General features: G+C 37.9%; 1 protein-coding gene and 1 long non-coding RNA gene across 2 annotated transcripts; both read left to right on the top strand.

Moving 5' to 3' along the window:
- The first annotated feature begins 3,636 nt into the window (after positions 1–3,636).
- LOC311502932 (cell adhesion molecule 3-like) lies at positions 3,637–6,985 on the top strand. Its single transcript, XM_084565388.1, has 5 exons — positions 3,637–3,984; positions 4,449–4,715; positions 4,881–5,213; positions 5,528–5,785; positions 5,890–6,985. Exons 1-5 carry the CDS (start codon positions 3,912–3,914, stop codon positions 6,048–6,050), a joined length of 1,092 nt encoding a protein of 363 aa, XP_084421514.1. The 5' UTR covers positions 3,637–3,911; the 3' UTR covers positions 6,051–6,985.
- A 258-nt stretch (positions 6,986–7,243) lies between these two features.
- LOC311502964 lies at positions 7,244–10,880 on the top strand. The gene is made up of 3 exons (XR_014699565.1): positions 7,244–7,628; positions 8,140–8,403; positions 8,569–10,880. It is a non-coding gene; the product is annotated as an uncharacterized lncRNA (long non-coding RNA).
- The last annotated feature ends 2,732 nt before the right edge of the window (positions 10,881–13,612 follow it).

Raw genomic sequence — 13,612 nt, 5'->3', positions numbered from 1 at the left:
AACACATTAGTAGTTTTTTTCAGTAATTTGTGATTTTGTGCACATTTAACTCACTAACGTGTTTTAATTTTGCACTATTTTAGATAACGGTCATATTAATTATACGGTCTATTTAAACATTTCATTAGTGCTTACAGGACAGAATCTGGGCATAAGATGACCTCTAGATTTTATAGAGGACTTCAACAGATTAAAACAACGAATACCATTTACACAAAACCAAAATTCGTCAGTGAAACCAACACCCGCCTCTCAGAAGATAAATGGATGAAATACTGTGGATTTCAGTGGAGGATATCATGCTCAAACTTGTGGAGATCATTTGGGTGGAAATGTCTCATTAGGTACTTTATTACCCCAGTTTAGCAATGCCACCATTCAGGTTCTTCCAGCTCTTGGAGGTTGTGTCATTCCCGGGAAGCCAATCATTACCACTTGTTCTGGGCCTGTCCAAAAATAAATATTTTCTGGCAGAAGATTTTTACAGAACTCGTGACTATATTTGTAACAGACATTACGTTTAACTGGGAGGAACTTCAATTACAAAGAAATGGCTTAGACATCCCGAGTATAGATGAATGGTATGGTATCATCTATGATATACTTGTGATGGAAAGGATCACTTTGTCAATGAGACTCCAGGAATCCAAATTTACAGACATCTCGAAGAAATGGAAAATTGTACATTTCTCTGAGACGCCCTTCTTTTGTTTAGGTCTTCTCTTTTATTTATTTATTTTTATTTATTCATTTATTTTTGTTTTACATCTTATGGTTTCTATTAAATTATGTATTTTCTTGTGAAAACACCCCATGTCTATGTGTTTTGCTTAAAAGTGCTTTGTTAAAAGTTATTTGGAGCACTGGGTCAAAATAAGTAACAATGTGATGAGGATTTTTGTATGTAACATTGTTGACACGTGACTCCTAACAAAAATAAACATATAAACACACTTTACACACTTGATCAGAACACTAACCTGTACGGTAAAAAGGCGAGCAATGAAAATCCTAGATTGACAAATACTGAAAACTTACCACAACTGGACACATGGAAGTCACGCAGAGAGCTCATCAGAGAAACAACCAAAATTATGGAAGGGAACAACATGATGTCCGGTTAGATTTGTGTGCAGACGAGCTGTCTCTGTCTTGGTGATGGTAAATCTCTGGGCTCTGAGAGAGAACTGGAAATGGTGAAGATAAAGGTCCACTCCCTGCCTGATTTTTTTTTTTTGATGTGAGCTGGGGGCTGCTCTGCAGATATCCAGTATCTAGTAATCAGTGGAAAACCATTTGCATTAGCCTGAAAAAAAAAAAAAACTGAAAGTAGTTTGCCCAGATCTTCAGATGGGTGTATGACTCTCAGGAAATCCTTGTATTATCTTCATAGAATAAACTGTTGCACTTGTGCCCTGAGGCAACTTAAATGACATGAAAATATCAAATAAAATGAAGTATGCTTTCAAATCTACTTCTTTAGCTGCTCAGGCTATTAAAGAAGCTTCTTCTTGCTTATATAGTGAACTTTGTTGGTCAACCTCTCCTGTGGAGGGTAACAGTCTCCTCCATTTGTTCTGACTGTGGATTTCTTGATTCCAAACTCTTTGTTGATGATTTCTTGATTGAAGTGTTTATTTCGAATATGCAAACCTAAATAAAAAGAGAAGTAAGGCAAACATTTAAACATAGAAATACATATTCGAAAAGGAGTGAGAAGAAGAATAACTTATAAACTCCCACCCCTTCTCTTTAAATAATGAATGACAATACCAGCTTCATTGCAACTAGTTTAGATATGCTTGATAAATAAAATATATTCCTGACTTGAATTACAACAAAAAACAAAAAAACAAAACAAAACAAACAATACAAAACATAATCTACATATACACCTAATACAATATACACACACACACACACATACACGCATGCACAAAGAGAAACAATAAAAAAGAACAAAACAAAAAACAAAAACAAAGGAGACAATAACCTAATAACACTTAGTACCCAACACCTCCCTCATGCCTGTACCTTTTAAAAATAGTGTCTTTGTACCTCATTTTAAACTGTTTCATGTTTGGACATTGCTTCAACTCCATCGTAAACCTGTTCCATAGTCTCACCCCGCTAACTGAAACACAGAAACCCCTCCTCTTTGTCCAAATTAAAGTTAGATTAAAATTGATTTTTCCCCTTAAATTATAACTCCCCTCATGCATAATGAATAATTTCTGTATATTTATTGGCAAAAGATTATTTTTAGCTTTAAACATTATTTGAGCTGTTTGATATTCCACAATGTCGGTAAATTTTAGTAGCTTGGACTGTAGAAATAAAGAGTTTGTGTGTTCCCGATTTTCCCGTTGTGTATGATTCGTATTGCTCTTTTTTGAATGGTGGTTAGTGGCTGTAGTGATGTTTTGTAGTTGTTGCCCCAAACCTCAGCACAGTATTGAAAATATGGTGAGACTAGGGAACAGTAAAGAGTGTGAAGTGATTTCTGATCCAAAACCTTTTTTGCTTTGTTTATTATTGCAATGCTTCTTGAGACTTTGTACATGCTTGGTATGTGATTTCCAATTGATTCTGTCATCTATGGTTACCCCCAAAAATTTAATTTCGATCAACAACAACTCTTTTTCTAAAGTTTTCAGAAAGCTCCTTTGTCTGTGCAATCATACACTTTGACAAACGTGTGTTGTGAAGATCATTCATTATTCATCTTCTGTAACAGTTTGTCCTGTGAAGGGTCGCAGGGGGACTGGAGCAAGAGGCGGAGTACGCCCTGGACAGGTCTCCAGTCCATCACAGGGCTAACACAGAGAGACAGACAACCATTCACACTCACATGTGCACTAATTTAGAATCACCAATGAACCTAACAAGCATGTTTTTGGACGGTGGGAGGAACCTGCGCAGACACAGGGAGAACATGCAATCGCCACACAGAAAGGCCCCAGTCAGCCCGGATTCGAACCCGGAACCTTCTTGCTGTGAGGCATCAGTGCTAACGCCACTGTGCCGCTTGTTGTGAGGATCAGACTTTGACAAATCCCTAATTTTTTTGTTTTAACCAAACAAGGCATTAAATGACACCAGAGTCTCATTACACTGATTACTTCTGAGCAGATGGATTTGACCTTGAAATTAACTTAATAATCCTGGAAGTGAAATTAGTTTTGCAACTTTGGTTGATGGTTGATTCAAAAACAACAACCAAAGTGAAAGAGGTCTTTAGTTCCTTGGAAGTTACCCTGGTCACCCTTCATGACCTCTGAGACTATTATGTGTCCTTCTTTTATAGTGATCTGTGTCGGTCAATCTCTCCTGTGGAGGGTAACAGTCGTCTTAAATCTCCTCCATTTATTCACAATCTGTCTGACTGTGGATTTTAAACTCTTTAGAGATGGTTTTGTAACTTTTTTCCAGCTGGATTAGCAACAAAAGCTTTTTCTGATGTCCTCAGGAAGCCCCTTTGTCTGTGTCATTGTACATCTCCACAAACATGTGTTGTGTGAAGATCAGACTGAAAGACACCTGGGTTTCACCTCTGAACAGATGGACTCTAATTCAGCTGTGAATTTTACTTGTAATCCTGGAAGTGAACTTAGTTTTGCATCTCACACATATGTAATATTGGGTCATTTTCCTGAAAAAAACTAATTTGGGTAAGTTCCACTGTATGCCGTTTTATCAAACTCCTGCACACATAGAAACAAGCCACACCCACATTTTTGCTGCGACTGGCACACAGAATACTTGTAGATGTCACCAGTGCTCCCACTTCCTCTACTTTTTATAAACAAAAAGGGAGTGGTTTATCACTTCTGGATGGAGACCCTCTTCATCCAGCGATTCACCACCAGACTGACTGTTTGCTTGTTTACCCACAAAACTAACAGGACATAATGTTGTTCTCTGCCATAGTATTGTTTGTTTCTTTGATGACCTTTCAGCGTGACCTCCATGTGTCCGGCTGTGGTATGTTTTAGTTATTTAATCATTAGTAGAAATATTTAAATATATTGTTTGTTTAACCACAAAGACCAGTTTAATTTTTCATCCATGGGCTGTATATATGTAAGATAATATAACAAAACAAGAAAGTAGATCACATTAAGTCATGGAAGCTAATGACAACCCAAATATGGTTTGAATGCTTTGCTGAAAAACTTTATTGATTGATTTCTGTGGTTAATTAGCAATAAAAAAAATATATAAAGAGAGAGAGATCAAAATGACAGACTGCATAATGAAAACATATTTTGCTGAAAGAGTGTGCTTTCACAGATTGAAATGATTATTTTTGTTTGTTTTATGAAAAAAAACATGAATTAACAACATTGTTACAAGATACAGTATATAGAGTACTTTAATGTTTGGATTCATTCATGAAGGACATTGTGTGTGAAGATGTTTCACAGCAGTTATTGTTTATCTTACAGATTACAACTGTGCAGATAAACCTGTATTCACTCCATCCAGTCTGGTAGTGAAGTATGGAGACCCAACCAATGCTACATGTGTTCCTTGTCATAATTCCTGCCAGGACACCGTATCTGGTTTGGAAAAATCTCAGGGAGTGGTAACAGAAAATGGAACTACGTTGGTGTGGACCGTTGACAGAGTGACTGAATGGGATACAAATCTCACGTGTTATTACAGCATTGATGATAAACAGTGTTGTACCAACCTGCCTGTAACTGTCTACCGTAAGTAAACTTGACCAAAACACTTTTAACATTGATGGTTTTATCATTTATAATCAGAATTTATTCTCTTCTTTAGTTCAGATTCACAGTAGTTACAGGGATTTATAGTCTCTAGTTTGCTTTGTGTGTCTCTCTACATCTTTGTCTTTGTCCTTGTCTCCTCAGAGCCTCCAGATCATGTGTCCATCAGCTTTGTAAATCACACTGGGCCGATGATTGAGGGTCATCAGTACCAGCTGCACTGTACCGTGAAGAACGTAGCTCCTGTTAAAGACCTTGTTGTGACCTTCTACAGAGGAGAGACAGCACTGGATCAACCCCAGTCTATAAGTAGTGAACGCTATAAACCAGTGACTGAGACCTTCACTCTGAACATCACTGCTAGTAAAGAAGATGATGGAGCTCAGTACTGGTGTGAAACCAAACTAGAACTGGGACCTGAAGGACCACAACCCCCTCCAGTGGTGAAGTCAGAAAACATCACTGCTTCAGTCAACTGTGAGTCTGACAAGAAAAAATTACTTTAACACCTTTGTTAATCATTTCACTCCACTTGCTTTGATGGATGAAGTCCTTTCATTCATTGAAGCTGTTCCTAACCTGGGACCTTATAGTGACAAACACACATACATATATTTCCCAACTGTCTACTTCCCCTCAGCTTTACAGAGATTTATTATTTGGTTTGCAGGTCCAAGACTTTACTGTTTTGGTTTTCTCTCATAGTTCTGACCAGAATCACTTTCTGTTGCAGAAGGCAGCTGTTTATAGCTATAGAGTTTCTATTTCTTCCTCTCTCAATCAACACACAGATGGACCTAAGCTACTTGTGTCAGCAAATGAAAACATCAAAATCACAGTAGGAGACACTCTACGTCTGAACTGCTCGACTGAAGGAAACCCCAGACCCTCATACTCCTGGAAGCTCCCAGCAGAAAGAGATAACTCCTCCTTCAACGGCAGCGTTCTCACCATCCAGTATGTGGGCTCTGATCAAGGAGGGAATTATGTTTGTACCATCAGCAACGAAGCGGGGACTGTCACTGTGAATTATTACGTGGACGTCAAAGGTGAGTGTTTTTTATTTCCAGTTATTGAAGGTTATAATTGTTACTGAAAACTGAGCAACCACAATTAACATTTAATGTTCTATTTTCTTTTTCTCTTTAACCAGACCTCTCACCCACCTCTACAATCAACATCATCCCATACATTATAGCGGGGATAATCGCAGCTGTTGTCCTGATTATCTTGATCACGGGATACATCCAACATTTAGAACACAACCGAACTGGACAATACAACCTGAGGAACGTTTTTGATTTACGTACATGACACAGTCCTGTACCTGTTAAAGGTTAAATTTATATGAAGGCCTGAAATGCAGATGGATCCTCTGACACTCTACACGTGAGGAAAAACATTTTTCTCGGAAAGCTTTGTTTTCTAATATCAAATTGACCATGCTGATAGCTAACTTGGAGGTTATGGAGTTATGGTTGAAGTGTCTAATCAGTTTTTTTAAGACCAGGTCTTAACACCAACACAGGCCAATAAGCTAACAGCCTACAAGAAAACTAGACATCAACTCATAAACACGGTGAACTAGCCAAACTGAGGTGTGTGGAATTTATTTTGCTGCAATGCTACCAGCATATGTGTGCAAATACCAACTTGATGAGTCACCACTAGTGCGTATCACTCAGTTTTACAGCACAGATAATTTCTCAGGACTATACTCCTTCCCCTCTCACCCTCATCTCCCTCCCTCTTCTCCTTCTCCTCACTGTGTCTCTCACCATGATGGCAGATTAGCCAATGTGAGAGAGGCCTCTAGTTGTTTAAAAGTTACTCTGGGTTCCTTTGTGATCTCTCAGACTATTATGCATCTTGCTTTTGTAATGATCTGTGTCAGTCAACCTCTCCTGTGAAGGGTAACAGTCGTATTAAATCGCCTCCATTTGTTCACAATCTTTCTGACTGTGGATTTTAAACTCTTTAGAGATAGTTTTGTGACTTTTTCCACTTGGATTAGCTTCAAAAGTTCTTTTTCTGATGTCCTCAGGAAGCCCCTTTGTCTGTGTCATCATACACCTCCACAAACAAGTGTTGTGTGACGATCAGACTTAACGACATCTGGGTTTCACCTCTGAACAGATGGACTCTAATTCAGCTGTGAATTTTACTTGTAATCCTGGAAGTGAACTTAGTTTTGCATCTCACACATACGTAATATTGAGACATTTTCCCAAATAAACAAATACACAGGTGTGATATTTCTGTTTCATTTGCTTGATTGTGTTCTCTTTGTCTACTTTCAGGACTTGCGATATGTTTTGAGTCATTTTTATGCGGAAATGTAGAAAATTCTAAAGGGTGCTGAAATTTTGGGTTAGTTCCAATGTAGGGCGTTTTATCAAACTCCTGCACACATTAAAAACAAGCCACACCCGAGTTTATGCTGTGACAGAATACTTGAAGATGTCACCAGTGCCCCAACTACCACTTCCCCTTTTTTATAGTAAATATAAAAGGAATGGGGCGACATAGTGGCGAGGTAGTTAGCACTGATGTTTCACAGCGAGAAGGTCCTGGGTTCGAATCCATGGGCCGACTGGGCCTTTTTGTGTGGAGTTTGCGTGGGTTCTCTCCGGGTACTCCGGCTTCCTCCCACCATCCAAAGACATGCTGGTTAGGTACAGAAGATGAATGAATAAATAGAAAAAGCGGTTCTTAAAATTTTTTTCACTTCTACTTATTGTTCGAGACCCTCTCCATCCAGCGATTATCACCACCAGACAGACTGTTTGCTTGTTTACCCACAAAACTAACAGGACATAACGTTGTTCTCTTCCATAGTCTTGGTTGTTTCTTTGATGACCTTTCAGCGTCACCTCCATGTGTCCGGCTGTGGTAAGTTTCATTTATTTAATTATTAGTAGAAATATTTAAATATATTGTTTAACCACAAAAACCTGTTTAATCTTTCTTTTATTGTAATCCACCTGTGGTGTACACTGTCATCTATGGACTGTATATATGTAAGATAATATAACAAACCAAGAAAGTAGATCACATTAAGTCATGAAAGCTAATGACAACCGAAATATGGTTTGAATGCTTTGCTGAACGTCCAGAGATACCTTAAACTACATGCTCTATAAGTTTATTGATTGATTTCTGTGGTTAATTAGCAATAATAAAATACATAAAGAGAGAGAGATCAAAATGACAGACTGCATAATCAGAACATATTTTGATGAAGGAGTGTGCATGCACAGAATTAAATTATTATTATTGTCTTATGAAAATTAGTATTCTGCTTAAAAATATGCATGCATTTCATTAACAGCGATGTTTTGTTTCTTTCATGAAGGACATTGTGTGTGAAGATGTTTCACAGCAGTTATTGTTTATCTTACAGATTACAACTGTGCAGATAAACCTGTATTCACTTCATCCAGTCTGGTAGTGAAGTATGGAGACCCAACCTCTGCTACATGTGTTGTTTGTCATAATTCCTGCCAAGACATCATATCTGGTTTGGAAACATCTCAGGGAGTGGTAACAAAAAATGGAACTACGTTGGTGTGGACCATTGACAGAGTGACTGAATGGGACTCAACTATCACGTGTTACTATACTGGTGATGAACAATGTTGTACTGACCTGACTGTGACTGTCTACCGTAAGTAAACTTGACCAAAACATTTTTAACATTGATTGTTTTATCATTTATAATCAGAATTTATTCTCTTCTTTAGTTCAGATTCACAGTAGTTACAGGGATTTATAGTCTCTAGTTTGCTTTGTATGTCTCTCTACATCTTTGTCTTCGTCCTTGTCTCCTCAGAGCCTTCAGAACATGTGTCCATCAGCATGTGTCCATCACACTGGGCCGATGATTGAGGGTCATCAGTACCAGCTGCAGTGCACCGTGAAGAACGTAGCTCCTGTTAAAGAACTTGTTGTGACCTTCTACAGAGGAGTGACAGCACTGGATCAACTCCAGTCTATAAGTAGTGAACGCTATAAACCAGTGAATGAGACCTTCACTCTGAACATCAACGCTAGTAAAGAACATGATGGAGCTCAGTACTGGTGTGAAACCAAACTAGAACTTGGACCTGAAGGACCACAACTCCCTCCAGTGGTGAAGTCAGAACAACTCACAGCCACTGAGTCAATAATTGCTGGTTCCAGAGCCACAATGATTCACAGCTTGAATTTATGCTTCATACTTTTAACTTCTTGTTCATTTCCAGTGTAATTAATGAACACACCATGACCAATAAGAAGATGAAATGAACATTCATGCACAAAAGGAACAATAAAAATAAAATAAAAATTTTACCATATTTTTTTTATCTTCAGACACCACCATTATCATCATCTTTGTATCCTCAAAACTGCTGGAAAGTTTAACTCTGTGGAGTTTGTTAAGGCTGCAAAGTGTAGTTACATTTTAGGATGTTCTCAGATTGTTTTAATATGCAGAGAGGACTGTGAGAAAGCAGCAGCCTGTGTAGATGCAATGCCTCTATTTAATAATGTAGTACTGATGCATCTCCAACAGATGGTGGTAGACTGTAATCTAATTAGGTTACATCCTCTGTGAGTTTAATCTCTCGTGGGTTTAACATATACACTTTGTGGTCCTTTACTAGATGATCCTAAAGAGGTAGCAGCAGTAGAGTTGCTGTGTTTGAGTTTGAGAACTTCAGGGACAATAGGAAATAAAAATGAAGTAAAGATACAACAGGGTATCAATCTGTTCGCTGTACAGTGTCATATTTTAGGAAAAAATATAGATGTTTAGATAATTTGAGCTATTTTATTAAAGGTTAAATAAGCAAGTACAGTGCAGGAATCGTCTTTCTGACTTTTTAATATATACATGAATACATCATATTTAGTTCGGTTCATCTTTTCACTATTTATGTTTGTAAAACAGAAGTTAACATAAATAAAAACTGAAGATTTGAATGAGTCTCTATGTTTCAGTCAAGATTGTGATCAAAGCATTACTACTCTGTAATCAAATCATTCTCCAAACCCTATTCCTGTTAGTGAAAAGTTGAAGTACAGAGCTTTGTAAAAGCTCTCACATCCCTCCTTGGTGTATAAAGCTATGTATTTGAAACAAATATGTAGTTTTTGGTGTGAGTGTATGTGCCCTTTGATTTAGGACCACATATCTTCCACTTTGGAGGTGCAAAATGACAAAATTATTGAAAGAAACTAAACAGAATTATTAAATCTAAATATTAAACGATATGGAGTTCTGCCTCCTCTGGCAACACACTGGAGTGGGAGTTGGGCTGGAATAAACTGACTAAAGTATCCCAGAAGAGAAGAAGAATAAATAATATAACCATGACTCTGAGCATGGCCTCTCCTGGTACGTAATTGAGGAAGCATTCACAGGAAAGAGATAAGGAAGGTCTGCTTCTGGAACAAGCACTCCTCCACAAACTAGGCCAAAACATGTGTGTGGATGGCAGTGGTTTAAAGTCACATTTACTGCTGTTTTAATTTATATCATTGATATATGATATTGATATATTGTGTTCTATGCTCACCTTACCTTCAACTTTAGACTAGAAACACATAGAGAGACTTGTATAACAATGACAGCTAAATGTATAACCTATGCATAATCCTTTATTTAACATCTTTATGTAACATCTTTATGGTTGGATTCACAATGTTTTCTCACCTGTTCTCCTGCCTTCACACGGTCATTGCACTGAGGATGTTATGAGCAACAAGTGATAAGAACTCACATTACTATGGAAACCACATACCGAGATTATTTGTATAAAAGCCATGTGTGTAGGGGAGACAGCCAGAGGAGCTTCTCTCCAGAGAGAACCTGTGATTAGACTCTCTGTGAATCACTGATTAAAGAAACATTTTTGACTGTTGGCCAGAGTCTCTCCAAGTTCTTTTTTCCTCACAAAACACTTTCATGTTACATAAAAACACGTGACTCATCTATAAAATAGAAAATAGATGGAATAGAAAATAGATTAAAGGCCTGTCCACCAAGGTGTTTTCTTTCAGATATACAGTGTCGCTTAAAGATTTTTGTGAGTTTTTAGACCTGAAAGTTGATGAAGAAAACCCAAACAAACAAGAAAACAGAAATATTATACTTGTGTATATGTTTATTCAGGAAATGAGACAACATTACATATCAGTGAGTTGCAAAACTACGTTCACTTCCAGGAGGAACAAGTTCATTTCAAGACCAAATTAGAGTCCATCTATTCATAAGTGTTTACAGTCAATGTAATGAGACTCTGGTGTCATTCAGTGCCCTGTTTAGTTAAAAAAAACATATCAGGGATTTGTCACAGTCTGATCTTTACAACACATGTTTGTCAAAGTGTATGATGGCACAGAGAAAGGAGCTTTCTGATGACATACCATCTCTAAAGAGTTTGAAATCAAGAAATCAACAGTCAGACAGATTGTGAACAAATGGAGGAGATTTAATACGACTGTTACCATCCACAGGAGAGGCTGACTGACACAAATCACAACAAACGCAAGAAGCATAATAGTCTGAGAGGTCACAAAGGAACCCAGAGTAACTTTTACAGCAACCAGAGGCCTCTCTCACATTGGCTAATGTTAATGCTCATGAATCTGCCATCATGGTGAGAGACACAGTGAGGAGAATAAGAAGAGGGAGGGAGACGAGGGTGAGAGAGGAGGGAGTATAGTCCTATTCATTATCTGTAAATTCCACACTCCACAAATTCCACTCCAAGTTAGCATGATGAATGTGATAATAGAGTACAATAGAGTACTTTCCTAGAAAAATGTTTTTCCTCATGTGTACAGTTTTAGAGGGTCCATCTGCATTCATACCTTCATGTAATTTTAACCTTCAACGGGTACAGGAATGTGTCGTGTATGTAAACGGAAAACGTCAGGTTGTCATTATCATCCCTTAGAAACAAACTTAACCACTTATTTGTCCAGTTTATTTGCATTTCTTATATAGGATGTATATAATGATCAGGCAGACCAGGACAACAGGTGCTATTATCCCCGCTATAATGTATGGGGGGAAGTTGTCTGCAGAGGTGGGTAAGAGGTCTGGTTAAAGAAAAAAAGAAAAGAGAACATTAAACGTTGGAATAACACAAAATGAAACAGTCACAACGAACTTCCTGATTTTACATGAATTATTATTTATTCTCAACTGCTGTAACAATACTGGAAGAAACATTGTGGTTGCTCAGTTTTCAGTAACAATTATAACCTTCGAAAACTGGAAATGAAAGCACTCACCTTGGACGTCCACGTAAAAATTCACAGTGACAGTCCCCTCTTTGTTGCTGACGGTACAAACATAATTCCCTCCTTGATCAGATCTCACAGACTGGATGGTGAGAACGTTGTCGTTGAAGGAGGAGTTATCTCTTTCTGCTGGGAGCTTCCAGGAGTATGAGGGTCTGGGGTTTCCTTCAGTTGAGCAGTTCAGACGTAGAGTGTGTCCTACTGTAATTTTGATGTTTTCATTTGCTGACACAAGTAGCTTAGGTCCATCTGTGTGTTGATTGAGAGAAGAAGAAATAGAACAAGTTATTTCAACACATTATCCACTGACACACACACACATTGGAACATTATAGTAGAAAGTACCTCATTACAGTCATCACAGTGATGTTTCTAACTCTGTACTCAGTAAAGCAGAACGTCAACACTATGCATGTTACCAGTTTTAATCCCAGTTACTTCAGAAATGTTGCCTCAGACCATCATTCTCACTGTCATTCTCTCACTGATTGTCATGGTTCTGAATTTTGAGTATTTCCTGTGACCCTGTTTGGTTTTCTTTGTGTTTCCCTACTTATTTTGTAAAGTTCTTCCTTAGTGTTTCTTGTCTTCTTTTACTTAATGTGTTCCCTGCTTTGATTGTTTGATTTGTCCCTCATTCGATTCACCTGTGTCTCCTCACTCTTCCCACGTATATATAGCCCTACCATTTCCTTTGTTCTCTGTTGCGTTGTCTGTGATGTTTCCCCTGTTAGTTCCTTCTGTTTCTTATGTTTTAAAGTTCTCATTTTGGTTTTGGTCCCTCTCAATTTTTAGATTTGTGTGTTTGGATTTTCCTGCAATCCCTCCAGCGCCTTTTATTACTCTTTCATAAGTTTCTATTAAATTCCTTTCATTGCCAGTTCCTGCCTCCTTTATTCTGCATTTGGGTCCAACAAGTGAAAGTCAATTTGTAAATTTTATTGTGGTATAATGATAATTACACCAGCAACAACGACACTACCAGTAAAAAGAAAAACAGCCTCTCCACATGAAAAAACTGTTATTGTCACAATGGGTAAAACCGGGATGTTGTTGCACTTGGCATGGCATGCTTCACAATATTCAACCCTTTTGTTAAAATTAATTGGGGGATCCTGATATACTGTATGTAGAGTGACTTTAAGAGGGTTCAAAGTCCCAGTGAAAAGAAGTCATTGAGACAAAAACAGTTATGTGTAAAATGTTTCAGATGTTCTGTTCACTGTCATCTCTTAGAGACAAACTTAAACAACAATCATGTTGCTAGCTTAACTACGTGCCTAGTCAAAGGAAACTAGACCTGTTGCAGAAGACATGTCATCCCTTAGAAACAAACTAAAATTGTTGTGAAAAGTTGTGTTTGAGGAAAGAGGTCGTAGCTTGTAACTGTGAGGCATGGCAGTGTTAGCATCATGTTGTAGGGATGGCTTTCTGCAAGAAGATATCTTGAACCAACATTAGCCAGAAAAGTTAAAGCTTGCTCACTAAGGCGTCCTCCAGAAGGAAAGTGACCATAACCTGTGCTGGGGAATGTCCTTCAGTTTGTTGATGATCAGTTAGTATAAACTCTACAGCTCTATGAA

This window comes from Chelon labrosus, assembly GCF_963514085.1.
Source record: "Chelon labrosus genome assembly, chromosome: 2".
NCBI classification, from domain to species: Eukaryota; Metazoa; Chordata; class Actinopteri; order Mugiliformes; family Mugilidae; genus Chelon; species Chelon labrosus.
Note: the sequence above shows the minus strand (reverse complement) of the source record. Positions and strands in the feature narration are given on the sequence as shown.